The sequence below is a fragment of the Oryzias latipes genome, chromosome 1, assembly GCF_002234675.1.
Source record: "Oryzias latipes chromosome 1, ASM223467v1".
Taxonomy (NCBI): Eukaryota; Metazoa; Chordata; class Actinopteri; order Beloniformes; family Adrianichthyidae; genus Oryzias; species Oryzias latipes.
In genome coordinates, this window is record NC_019859.2 from 28,367,229 (window position 1) to 28,379,524 (window position 12,296).

A 12,296-nucleotide genomic window follows, 5' to 3' on the forward strand; every position below is an offset into this window, starting at 1 on the left:
TCTCCCTCCTGGTAAAAACTGAAGAATCCTCAACAACCCAAAACCACTTGGACTTTTTGTTAATCTATTATTCTCCTGACCTACTGAATGAGGGGCAAAGTCTGAAAACACCCGCTTTCTAGAAGCATGAGAACCAACTCTCATACCTTTGGATGTCAGAATTGAGAAAGCCTTTCAGAGAAGAGGTGAAGCTTTTTCAGTAAAAACAGATACAAAAGTCCAACTGAACGCTTTCTTGTACCTACTAGTGCTAGTTGTGTTGCTTCCACTCAGACATCTGTAGGATTGAGTCCAGTTGTCAATATTCACATGCTGAGTGAAATCTGAGACTGAATGTCATCTGCATTGTTGTGGCATTATTGCTGCATATTAACTGGCCTAGAAAGAGCTTGTACAAACCCCACAGATCAAGGCCCTTTGGTATGAGATTTAGTTTCTGATTTCAACATCCAAATAACTAACTTGAACAATTCAAAGACAGTACTACAGCTGCTTACCCAATCCTCTAGTACAGGGTTTCCCCAGTTAATACCGTCCTGCATTTTTATTTTCCCCTGCTCAAACACACTTGCCTTTTGATGGCAGCCATTATCAGGCTTCTGCAGAACTTGATGAGGAGGGCAGTGTGCGGGTTGGGAAACGGCTCCCAAATGATCAGCTGTTTAGACAGTAGCACTCTCATTCAACAAGACTAGGATTTTGTTTGTTTCATTCAGACAGTTGTCCTTTGTGTCAGTGCTGTGATAAGGCCTAAAACCACATCAAAAGAATTAACAATTGGAGCTGTGCTAAACTTGCTATTTCCCCCCCTGGGATAAATAGTCTGATATAGAAAGTCACTGAAATTATGGAAAAATACTTGAAGAATTTGGAAATGCCTCAAGGTGCAGCAAGAGGTCAACCACATGTGTTAGTGTAGATTTACTGCTCAAAACACATTTTAGGAATCCAGTAAGAACTACATGGGAGCAGGAACTTGGGTTGGACTGTGTTTTTTTTTTTTTTAACCAAAGTGGGAAGTATATCAGCTCAACATTTCCAAACTAAGCTTAATGTTAAAGAAAAAACACAGAACTTCTGGTTGGATAAGATTTAATTATATTCTATCATTAAATATTACAAATGATACAGTGCATCGTCTCATACATTTTATCACCAGGGTGCAGCAGGAGAGGCTGAAGAAAAGCTTCAGCAGCATTTACTCACCTGTGGGAGGAACTTCTTAAGTAAACTTGATTACCACAAACCCCTCTGGCACCTGCAGTGTCAACAACCATGGCTGTTTAGAAGAGCAAAGAATGCTGGGAAACAACCCCGAGTAAATACTTCTGTTCTTTTTAGGTGGAGGGGTGCATGGCAAAGGGGTGTGGAAACCTCAGCAGGCTTGGAATGCAACACCCCCATCCTAAAAACACAGGAGGGGCTTCTGTGCACGTGGATACGAGTAGCGTGCACCCGAAACATTGTGTCTCATATGTCACTATGGAGGGGGCTCAGGGCCCTCTGCCATCATTTCCAAGGCACAGAGGCGGACAGGGAAGCATCCTCGGCCGTACCAAGCGGTCCTCCAGGGGAGGGATGTGGAGGAGCAGGAGAGCTCCAGGTGCAGGTCCAAGTCCCCCTCTACCACCAGGTGAAGAAGGGTCTTCTGCTCTGGAAGCTCTGTGTGTACGACTCGCTGTTGGCCTTCTGTGGAGCCCTCGCCGTCTCAACAATCACGGGGGGCAGCTGCACCAGCTGGAGGGGGGTTTTTCCGTCTCTCAGGGCTTGGTTGAGATTCAGGATCTGGGGAAGAAGGGTTACAGATAAAAGCCTCGAAAGAACCGAGATCTGAATGCATCCAAAATATCTGAGGATGTGCTCACCTGCCCCCGCATGACTGCCACCTGCTTGTGGAACTGTCCTCGGTCAAAACCAGGATCTTTCTGCGGGAACAACAGGATCAGATCAGACCTCCCATCCGTCACCTAAACACAGTTCTCCATCACCCTAATGCTATGTTCACGCCAAGCATGTGACACACGTTCAAGAACGCTCTAAAAGCACATTCCTGTACGCGGGTTTATCACATGGTGTCAACATTGACGCTATCAAATTCATGTTCGCCACCTTTGGTTGGAAGTGGCTTGGTGGGAAATGGAAGTGGTGCAAATCTTGTGGGACAGCTGCTTTGCTGCTAATGCTACATTCACAACAAGCAAATGAGGTTAAAGCGCGTTCAATGATCCACGTTCAGGATGGTTTTAGCGTACGGAGTTCACACTTGACTGTTGCTACCAGACACTAGCTCATGTTCTCCCAGCTGGAGGAGGCTTGGTGCAAAATGTTGAAGTGCTGCAAATCTGGTCAATCTCATTCCAAGCCTTTTCTTATTTTGATGTTTAAAAAATTTGGTGTCATATACTTCCAGCTGGGCACAAACCCCAATGATTAAGTTATTTGACACTTCCATGAATCAAAAGTGAAGCCATCCATACGTCATTACCACATCAATGGCCGCATATTTTGTAGGTAGAGCCTGCAAACAGCCTTCAAAACGTGCGTAGCTATGCATGAATGCGAGAGTTTGGAACGCGGCAGAGCGAAACATCCGTTTACGTAGACTTTTCATTGAAAGTGGTTGTTTGGATGCGTGCCGCTGAGGGTGGTGTGAACATAACTTTAGACGGCATCATGAGCGACCTGCCTTGAATAACTCGTACAGGTCCTCCTCCAAGTCTTTGATGAAGTTCGGGTCAGACAGTTTGGGAACAACCAAATCCTGAATTTCCTGCGAGAAAGGAACTTTGGCCTGGGCCAGCCACGCCCAGTAGAACGGATCTGAGAAAGAAGAACACACAGCCTTTGTTCACACTGAATGATGCATCATGGGAAAATGACCACAAGCAAAAAAAAAACAAAGAAAGGTCTAGGAAAGCGGGGCTCACAGGCTCTCCAGGAGTCCGGGTGTTTAAGTGGAAAAGCCAGGCCGTTGTCTATAGCTGCTAGCTTAATGACAGGGTCCTTCACCACAACCCAGTCTGTGTCCTGCAGGGAGAGGTGGGGGGGTCACAGCTCAGAGCACGGCAGAGGAAGCATCAGCATGAAAATGATTTCTCTGAAATGAATCACGTGACAGAGAGCTCCTCTCCTGATCAAAACCCTGGATGATGGATCAACCACTAATGAGAATTATCTGCAGAGGTAGAAGCAGCTGCTGCTATTGATAAAGACCAGCAGCAACCTTCTATACTTCAGTGCATCTGTGGATCCAAACGACCTTCAAACACGGAGGAAGACTGGACGAAGATGCTAAAATCCACAAAACAAAGATCCAGAAAGCCGCAGGGAACCCGGATGCTGGTCAACCATGTGGTACCGAGATGGTTCTCTTCTCTTACACACATGGTGACTGTAACTATCAAAGTTTTTGAAGTTTATATCCTAATTACACAAAATGTTATAAAAAAAAAAATAAAAAAAAATACAACTGATATTTTAGGCGCGGCTGTGAGAATAAGTGTGTGTGTCTCACCCTGTTCCCAATGGCATCCATGGGACAGTCGTACTTCAGCAGCCAGTTGTCATTTCCTCTGTCTGTTGCAGAAAAACGTTCCAACATCAGCTGGGAGGCAAAGGTCCAAACGGGCCGGCCTGGATGTGAGGACTCACCTGTGTTCCTGATAATGTAGTCCAGAACCACGAGTCGCTCAAACTGGAGCTGCAGCTGCCGGTTGGTATTTTCCGGCAGAGGATCGGCCTCAAACTTCCTCAGCCAGAAGTCTGCGTCTTTGTAGCCGTCCACGAACAGCTGGAAGGAGCCCACCTGGAACCCAGTCAGTAGAACCGTGTCAGCATTGAGCCCCCAGCCTCAGTCCTAACTTCACCACCGGACACCCTCACATCTGTCCTGCTTTGAGCAACCTCAAGCATCGTTTTTCATCTTCTGCTGCCTTTCAGCAACAAGCAAAAACTTAACCTGCAATAAAGCAATCGAACATTTTGAGCTCAGAGGAGAACAAACCTCAGCGCCCCCCCCCTAACCCTGAAGACCGGTTCTCTGGTGCTTCAGACAAGAACTTGGTTAAAAATTCTTCTGCAGAACCCAGCATTCCTGTAGCTTCAGTTTATTTACCACGGCAGGTCTACAGGAAGCAGCCCCAGACAATTACACTTCCACCACCATGTTTACTTGTTGGTGTAATGTTCTAGTTTTTACTCCAGATGTAACTGAACCCACAGCTTTGAGAAAGTTCTATTCAGTCATCAGAGGATTTTTCTCAACGGTTTTTCATCAAGCTGAGACTTTCTGATGTTTTTTGCACACCGTCTGCTTCTGACAGTGAGATCATGACCTCTGACCTTAAGGGGGCAGGTGTAGCTTGCACATCTGTCATGTTCTCCAAGCTGGCCACTCCCTACCTCAATGGGTTCTCCTCTGTTTGTGTTTTCCCCATTTGGCTCACAGATCTGAAGAAATGCTGTGGTAACCTTCAGACTGATGGATCTTGGTGACCCTTGGTGACTCTTTTTCTCTGGATCTCAGCATGAAGAGGAGCGTCCAGGATCTTCTGGCCTGCTTCTCTGTCAGGAGGTCCTACCTAACAACCCTTCATTTATGGCGTGTGTGTGTTGGGGGGGTCTTTGTGACAGTAAACACCTTCATTTTAACCGGATGTGTCTGTGTTGTAATATTCAAATGATAGTGACTATCCTCAGCACCGTCCTTCACCCCCCAAGCATGTAGTTACGGAGCTTACCTTTGGAGGTAGCCCGATCCTGTGAAAACGCTGTCCCACTTTGGGAACCTTCTCCAGCGCCAGCCTCTTTCCTCTGGATTTTACTCGGTCGATGGCGCTATAGTTGAAGGTCTCACTCGCCAGATACACCACCTGGGGGGAGGAGGGAGGACCATCACATCTCATTCTGATGGAGGTTTAATGTCAGCACAAAGGCCTGATGCTGGGGTCCCCTTTATGCTGCACATACATGGAAGAGTTAACTACCAACACTCATGAAATGAAGCCACAGCTCCCGAACAGTGACCTCTAGTGGGCAAAATGGAGACAGCAGCGATCAGCAAAATATGGATTCTTCTAAATCAAATCTCAGCTGATTTCATCATCATGGACAAAAATCTGCTTTCAAGAGACTCCATTTATAAGCCTGTTAGGTAAATACGGCAAAACAAAAGAGCAGGAAGAAATGATGAGGGGAGGAGCGAGTCCTTCAGTTTTTGGTGCAGGTCTTTGTTTTTGTGTCTCTACAAAAATGTCATTAAAGAAGATAAGTGATAGATTCATATTTCTCCAGTCAGTGCAGATTTCAGGTGTTTCAGTGGGTTAAACTGCTGTTAGCATCCTGCTAACACATTAACATGATTCCAGCAGCTTAATGTCATAAAAAATAAAAAAAAATAAACAAACGACAAAAGAAAAAAGCAACACGAATGCGCTGCACCTGTGTGAGGGCGTGGCCTGCAGAGTCATGGAAGATGACGGACGCTGACCATAGGATGAGGGTAGAGACTTAAAGGGGTGTGAGGCCGCGTTATGGTGACTCCAGACCTTAGAGGTGCAGATCTACAAAATGCAGCGAGCCGTGGGTGGAAAAAAGGCTGAGTGGGGGTCTCTCCCACTGCCTTACAGGCCCCCACACCCCCAACCTAACATTAGCGGTGCAGCAAAAAGGACGTGCGATATTAGAGCTATCCAGCCGTGCAGTTTTGAGTCAGATGATTCACCATGATTTGAATAAAGAAATACTCAAATGCAATTTTAGGCTTAATTTTCTGGATAAACGTAGCCCATCATCAGAAAAATCCTGCAAGAACATGTTAGAAACCCCAAATACACAATTCTAATCGAGTGGCTCTTTAACTATTAGCAGTCATTATTTTTACACTTTTCAGTTAAACTCTTTTTAGTGTCTGTTTCCTATGTTGTGTCCGGAGGAACTTGGTAAACTCAGCAGATCCTCAACTGCCTCTAAAATTAGTAAGAGAGAAGACGCTTACACCAGTGGTGGGCGGTCAAGGCCTTCTCTGAAGGCCTAAAACGATCTGAATCATTATTCAGAATCATACATTTTGTCCATTCATACTCATTAAATCATTCCAAATGGTCTGTCCGTTCTCTTTTGTTGTGTTCATGATGGTTATGCTGCTTCCAGGCAGACATATTTTCTTATTGGAGCCTTTATCCAATCACGTTTCAGCTGTCCTTTGTTGCCGGGCAGGGTCAGAGCTAAAGACTCCTTCTCTAGGAGTTCTAAAGGTCTTGTAATGCAAAATCAATGTGGGTCCATCAGTGTGCGGCTGTACCTTGGTCCTCGGAACAATGTTGAGCTCCAGTTTCTGATCAACCAAGCTGGCCCCGGCCTCGGACAGGTAGCCTTGGTTCAGAACCAAACAGTCGCGGCCAAAACAGCAGGGACAGCACAGCTTCTGGAGCCACTTGGTCCATTTGGGATTGAGCTGACCGTACGGCTCTTCGTTTTTGGGTTTGAACACCCCGATGACTTTCTGAGAGAAGAAAAAAAGGAAGTGGGCGGAGTCAAGCACAGAAAAGTAAAAACAGAATGGGGCTTTATTTTGAAGATCTGCAAAATAAACTTCAAAGCCTCTAAAGCTCATCTGATATTTTCAAAATAAAAGCATAGTATTTAAAGCCAAGGATGACAGTAATGAGCTTTCCATGACTCCGAATGTCCTTGTAACGTTTATCACAGCTTTAGACACGAAACTTCAGATTCTCTGCTGCAGACTGTGGCCGAACACACGCACGCGCACCGGGCCCAGTTCTTCACAGAAAACACATGACTGTGGTGACTAACTTCACGAAAGGCTGGGGGGGTTGGGGGGTCACATGACCAAACTGAATCTCTGCTAAATTAAAAGAGCTTCTCCCCCCACAGCTCCAGGCGGGACAGGAACGAACTAAACCTCACGTGCTTTGAAACGATGCGTTTCTTAATCCTAATTTTTAGTGAGAACGTCTGACCAGGCTGATGTTTACTGAGCTGCCGTAAAGCAGACGCAGCTGCGGTAAAGTACACACAGCTGGAGTTAAGTTGGTGAAATAAGCTAGAATTTCACAAAGTGGAAACTTTCTGCCACCCGGGTTCGGGTCCCCTTACCCCCTGAGCGTCTTTGACAAAGTAGCTCCCGCTGGAGCCCTGGTAGATTCTCTCCGGGTAGATGCCCTCCTCGATAGCCTGCTCGGCCTTCCTGATGATCTCCCTGAATTCTGGGTCTTCGGGGAACTCGTTCCTGTGCGGTTCCCGCTGCGCGTTCCCCCGGTCCAGCAGCGGCTGCCTCTCCCGGCTGCGTCCAGGGCTGCCAGCCGGAAGGCGCACCACGGAGCCCGGTGTGTTTCCAAACGCTCCCCGCGGGCTGGTGGGCTCCGTGGGGCAGTAGCTGAAGTCTCCAGAGTCCCTGATCGGAGAGACGAGCGGACTCGTCTCGTCCATGACTCTGAGCCGTGGTGGGGCTGTTTGGAGGTTGACTGAGCGGCCGGGATGTTTTGTTGTTTTGTTTTGTTGGTTAGCACGAAACGCGGCTAACGCCAAAGATCTGATGACTCTCAACTTCCGGGAAAAGGCGGGACCAGACTTTTTTTCCATTTGACCAATCAGCTTTCGAGGACTCCTGTGACCCCCTGCGTTGATTGGATAGTCTTGCTTCACCCACGAAAAACACGCGAGAGTGAAGAAAACCCGATTAATGATTTACTCAAAAAGGCTTTGACAAATATCTGCTTTTTTCTAATCCGTGACTCCTTTGACAGCTGAAAGGTCGGTTGTTTAAGACATGTTCACATATCTTTAGATAGACTATTGAGCAGTTTAGTTTTATTCAACCACGTTTTTCATATCCCTGAAATAAACAGCATTCTCTTAAAATATGACCAAAGTTATAAACATCTGAAGATGAGCTTAAGATTCATTCATGGTCACTATGATGAAGCAACATTATCATCATCTCCTTGGTGGAGTGTGAGTTTTGGAGCTGAAGAGGTTGACATTTTGTCTTTTTCACATGGATTATAGTTTTGGTGCTGAGTGTTGTTACTTTGGTTAATTGGTTTATGTTTACATTAGTTCATCTTTTGCGTGTTTCCTAGGGTTTGCTTGGCGGGCCTCTAGGGAGCTGGTGGCGTTTGTTTTAGATGCCATGGCTCTTCTTGCACCGATCACTCCACGGAAGCCGGCTCTGGCACTGGGCCGTACACAAAGACCCTTTCATTGGCTCACCAAGTTCCACGAGACTTAATGGAAACTGAGGGGAGGAAAAAAGAGCAGCAGACTTCAGAGCTAAAGGCTTTAATGCTGGATTATGAAGAATTTCAGCTTACAGTTTCAGAAGAAGCCACAGAGCTGCATCATCAAAAGAGTGAACATTGGCTCAGGAAAAATTAACAGAGAGTTTAACAAACATGACTCTCAACACTTCATTTCTAGTATTCCTTCATTAATCATTTAAAAATGTTGGATACATGTTTAAGAATAACTGTTTATTTGCCATCAGCTTCTAACAAGTACTACAATATCATACATAAACTGAAACATATTTTGACTTCTTCATTAAAGAACCCACTCCAATGTCAATTGTGTTATTAAAATATTTTCGTAGTATTTTTTTTCATACTTGTAAAGTGCTCTCTGTCGTCCTCAAAGGCCCAAAGCGCTTTACAGTCACAAATCCATTCACACACACCTTCACACACTGGTGGCGGCTCCGCTGCCAAAAACTGGCGCCAACCTTCCACAGAGGCAAAGTGGGGTTCAGTGTCTTGCTCAAGGACACTTTGACACATGGGCGGGCAAGGCAGGAATCGGACCTGCAATCTTCCGATCAGAGATCGACTGCCCTACCGCTGCACCACGGCGGAAAACGATGAACATGTATAAAGTGAATTAAGCTTAAAATTGCACTTCTGAGTATTTCTTTATTTAAATTGTTGTGATTTAGGAGCATACAAAAAAAGGCTGTATGAAAAAGCTTCTAGGTTTGACGAAGAAGCTGCAATAGGCAAGCCATAAGTTCCCTACTCCACTCCATTCCGATGCATCCACTTGTAGACAACTAGACTGTTGTATGTTCATTGTATGTACGTGCAGGGTTTAGCTTCATGCAGCCACTGCAGTCCCAGAGCCTGCGCAGGCTTTAGCTTCATGCAGCCACTGCAGTCCCAGAGCCTGCGCAGGCTTTAGCTTCATGCAGCCACTGCAGTCCCAGAGCATGCGCAGGCTTGCTCTGGGACCGCAGGTCCCAGAGCCTGCGCAGGCTTTAGCTTCATGCAGCCACTGCAGTCCCAGAGCCTGCGCAGGCTTTAGCTTCATGCAGCCACTGCAGTCCCAGAGCCTGCGCAGGCTTTAGCTTCATGCAGCCACTGCAGCCCCAGAGCCTGCGCAGGCTTTAGCTTTATGCAGCCACTGCAGGTCCCAGAGCCTGCGCAGGCTTTAGCTTCATGCAGCCACTGCAGTCCCAGAGCCTGCGCAGGCTTTAGCTTCATGCAGCCACTGCAGTCCCAGAGCCTGCGCAGGCTTTAGCTTCATGCAGCCACTGCAGCCCCAGAGCCTGCGCAGGCTTTAGCTTTATGCAGCCACTGCAGGTCCCAGAGCCTGCGCAGGCTTTAGCTTCATGCAGCTGCTTCAGGTTCTAGAGCTGGCAACCTTGCATTAGTCCACAGGTGCCTCTAAGGGCACACATCCACTGACTGTTACAAATACAAAATCCAAATCTTTTCCAGCAGAACTCATTCATACAGGTGAGCATCACAGTGTCATAATACCTATACCCGTGTTAACAGAAGAGGACATATAATGCACAAAAGGTTTTACTCAAACAGGTACTTCTACATTGTCAGATATGTGCTCCATTACAAATAAGGGTACTGATGAAAAGGTATTCAAGTGAAAGATAAAAGTAATTCTAAACTATTACTGAAGGACCCACTCCAATAAAAATGGTGTTTCCAATATTTTCTTGTAGCATGTTTCTCATAATGGAAGTCATATGTAAAACAACTTAAGATTAAAACTTTGTTTCTGAGTATTTATTCAAAATGTGATGGATAAGGAGTAAAAAGCCATCATTTGAAAAGGCTCAGGTTTGTGACACAGTAACTGGCCAAGTCTCCCCTCTCTACTAAAATTCTCAAGCATCCACTTGCAGACAATAGATCCAGGTACGTTTTTGTTTTCCTCATCTGAGATGATATCTAGCTCCAAACAGTATGGCTAGAAAGCTCCATTATGGATTAAGGAAATGTATTGAAATTTAAAGAGCAGGGGAGTTTCTGACTGGACTGTTTAACAAGATCTTGGAGAGTGAAAAGATGTCTAAGAAATGGAGAAGAGTTCTATTTTTAAGAAGAATGCCGACGGCAGAGTAGTAGAAACTAAGGGGAATAAAGAGTCAGACAAGGAAGTTATGATAGTGGAAGCAAGACTGAGAGTAGAAGTGAGCATTTGTGAGAAATAGTATGGTTTCATGTACAGAAATAACCACAGATGTAATATTTATTTTGAGGATGCCTCTGTAGAAAGACAGAGAAGATCAGAAGGAGCTGCCTTGAGTCTTTACAGATCTAGAGAAAGACTATGACAGAATATAGGGAGAGGTTGTTGGTTCCACCTCCTGTGGTTTGGATGAGGAAGTCAGGAGTGGCGGAGAGAGAGTTGAAGTTCCTCAGGACTGTTTTACATTGAAGTGAATGGCTATGTGATTTCTTAAAAACAAGACATTTTCAGAACCATCCTAAATATGACAGTGGGTGGACATAAATCAAAAATCCATACAGAAGAAGTTTGTTCTGAATTTATTTAAAAGGATACTAAATTAGTTGAAACCGTTTCAAGAAGGTTTTTATCAAAATAATTGTGTGCTATTTTTTTTAGAAAAACTGGAGTAAAGATTGATTTTATTTCCCTCTTATTATTTTCACTCATCAGGTTTTTCCTTTGAGTAGGACTACACAAAAGAAGATCAAACACGATCCCAATGACGACATCTCGCTCCAGCCAAATGAAATATCATTTTTTCCCTAATATTTGGAGGACTACAGATTTCTTAGTCGCATTGGTACGTTTCTCACTACAGTATTAAAGTTTGCAGCACTTCTAAGGCATTTCTCAAAACAGATTTTTCAAACTGCAAAACTCGATGCACAACCTGCAAAAGCGAGTCACTCTTTCAGAATGGAAAGTCAAATTCTGGAAAGGAAGTCAGTAGTTAAAAAATGGGTAGTTCAAGCTGCAAAAGCAAATCCCTTAATCAAAGTGGATGAATTGATCTTCAAAGTCAAGTATTTATGTCAGTGAAAGTTTCAGTGTCATCAAAATAACAAGTTATGACTCCAGCATCTTTGAACAATCAAGTCAAAAGGTTTATACATGTTTTCATTGAGACAGATTACTCTAAAAGTGCTTCCCAATACCATGTGAGACAGCATTACATACCACGAATGGCGTTTAGAAAACTGGAGTTTAATAAAAAATGAAGACACTGTATATGCACTTCTGCTGTAGACTCACAAAGGTCTTTTTTTAAATCTCTTTCTGCATGGTTTTCCTGCAATCCAGGCCATAGTTCATATGTTTTAACAGAGGGGAGTGGGAAGGGTGGGTTGGGTTTTTACTGTAATATTGTGTGTTTTCTGTTTTTAATGCTAAAGCGCTTCGAGCTGCACAAACGCATGAGAAGCACTATTTTATAAATAAAGTTTGATTTAATTTGATATGACATGGTTTACCACATGATCTTCAAGTCTTGCCCCATACTGAATGTAGTGACTGACCAAAGCTGTTTGTCTGATGATCATTACACAAACTAAATGACCTCCCTCCCAAAGAAGAAAAAAAAAGAAAGAAAGCAAGAAAACAAAAAAAGGGGAACACCAGTACTTAGTTTGACAGATTATCTCTGCTCATTAAGTCACAAATTCTCTACTTTGAATGGACATTAAATTTGTTGTTCAGAGTTGTTGACATTTGCAATATTACCGTTTGTGCGCAGAACAAAGTCATTTTATTTGAGCAGAATTAACAACTTTGTCATTTATAGAAATAATTCTAAATTAAACTTGCCAACAAAACCCAAAAGACTAATTAGAAACGAGAAAAAAATCGTTTTTAAAAGCTCTTTTTTATGCAGCCCACTTCTAATAAAAAAGTTTTTGTTAAATTGTATAAAATATTAAATTACTTCCAAATAAAATTATATATATATATCGATACAAAATTAACCAAATTATTTGTTTACTGCTACACCGTCACGTTTCATGCCCATGCGCACCTCTTTCGGACACACCCTC

At 44.2% G+C, this 12,296-nt stretch overlaps 1 protein-coding gene across 1 annotated transcript; it reads right to left on the reverse strand.

Moving 5' to 3' along the window:
* Nucleotides 1-1,075: 1,075 nt before the first annotated feature.
* On the reverse strand, nt 1,076-7,562 carry pi4k2a (phosphatidylinositol 4-kinase type 2 alpha). The gene is made up of 9 exons (XM_004066136.2): nt 7,117-7,562; nt 6,302-6,502; nt 4,740-4,871; nt 3,652-3,805; nt 3,515-3,576; nt 2,928-3,027; nt 2,687-2,820; nt 1,866-1,925; nt 1,076-1,785 (listed from the first exon to the last, which is right to left on the reverse strand). Exons 1-9 carry the CDS (start codon nt 7,447-7,449, stop codon nt 1,624-1,626), a joined length of 1,338 nt encoding a protein of 445 aa, XP_004066184.1. The 5' UTR covers nt 7,450-7,562; the 3' UTR covers nt 1,076-1,623.
* Nucleotides 7,563-12,296: the final 4,734 nt, after the last annotated feature.

What these genes read in the sequence shown, in the direction of transcription:
- pi4k2a (XM_004066136.2), bottom strand. Translation starts at nt 7,449, where the DNA reads ATGGACGAGACGAGTCCGCTCGTCTCTCCGATCAGGGACTCTGGAGAC. An exon ending in ACATTGTTCCGAGGACCAAG is followed by an intron (nt 4,872 to 6,301) that starts GTACAGCCGCAC and finishes TCCTCCCCCCAG; the next exon opens with GTGGTGTATCTGGCGAGTGA. An exon ending in TGGATGCCATTGGGAACAGG is followed by an intron (nt 3,028 to 3,514) that starts GTGAGACACACA and finishes CTCTCCCTGCAG; the next exon opens with GACACAGACTGGGTTGTGGT.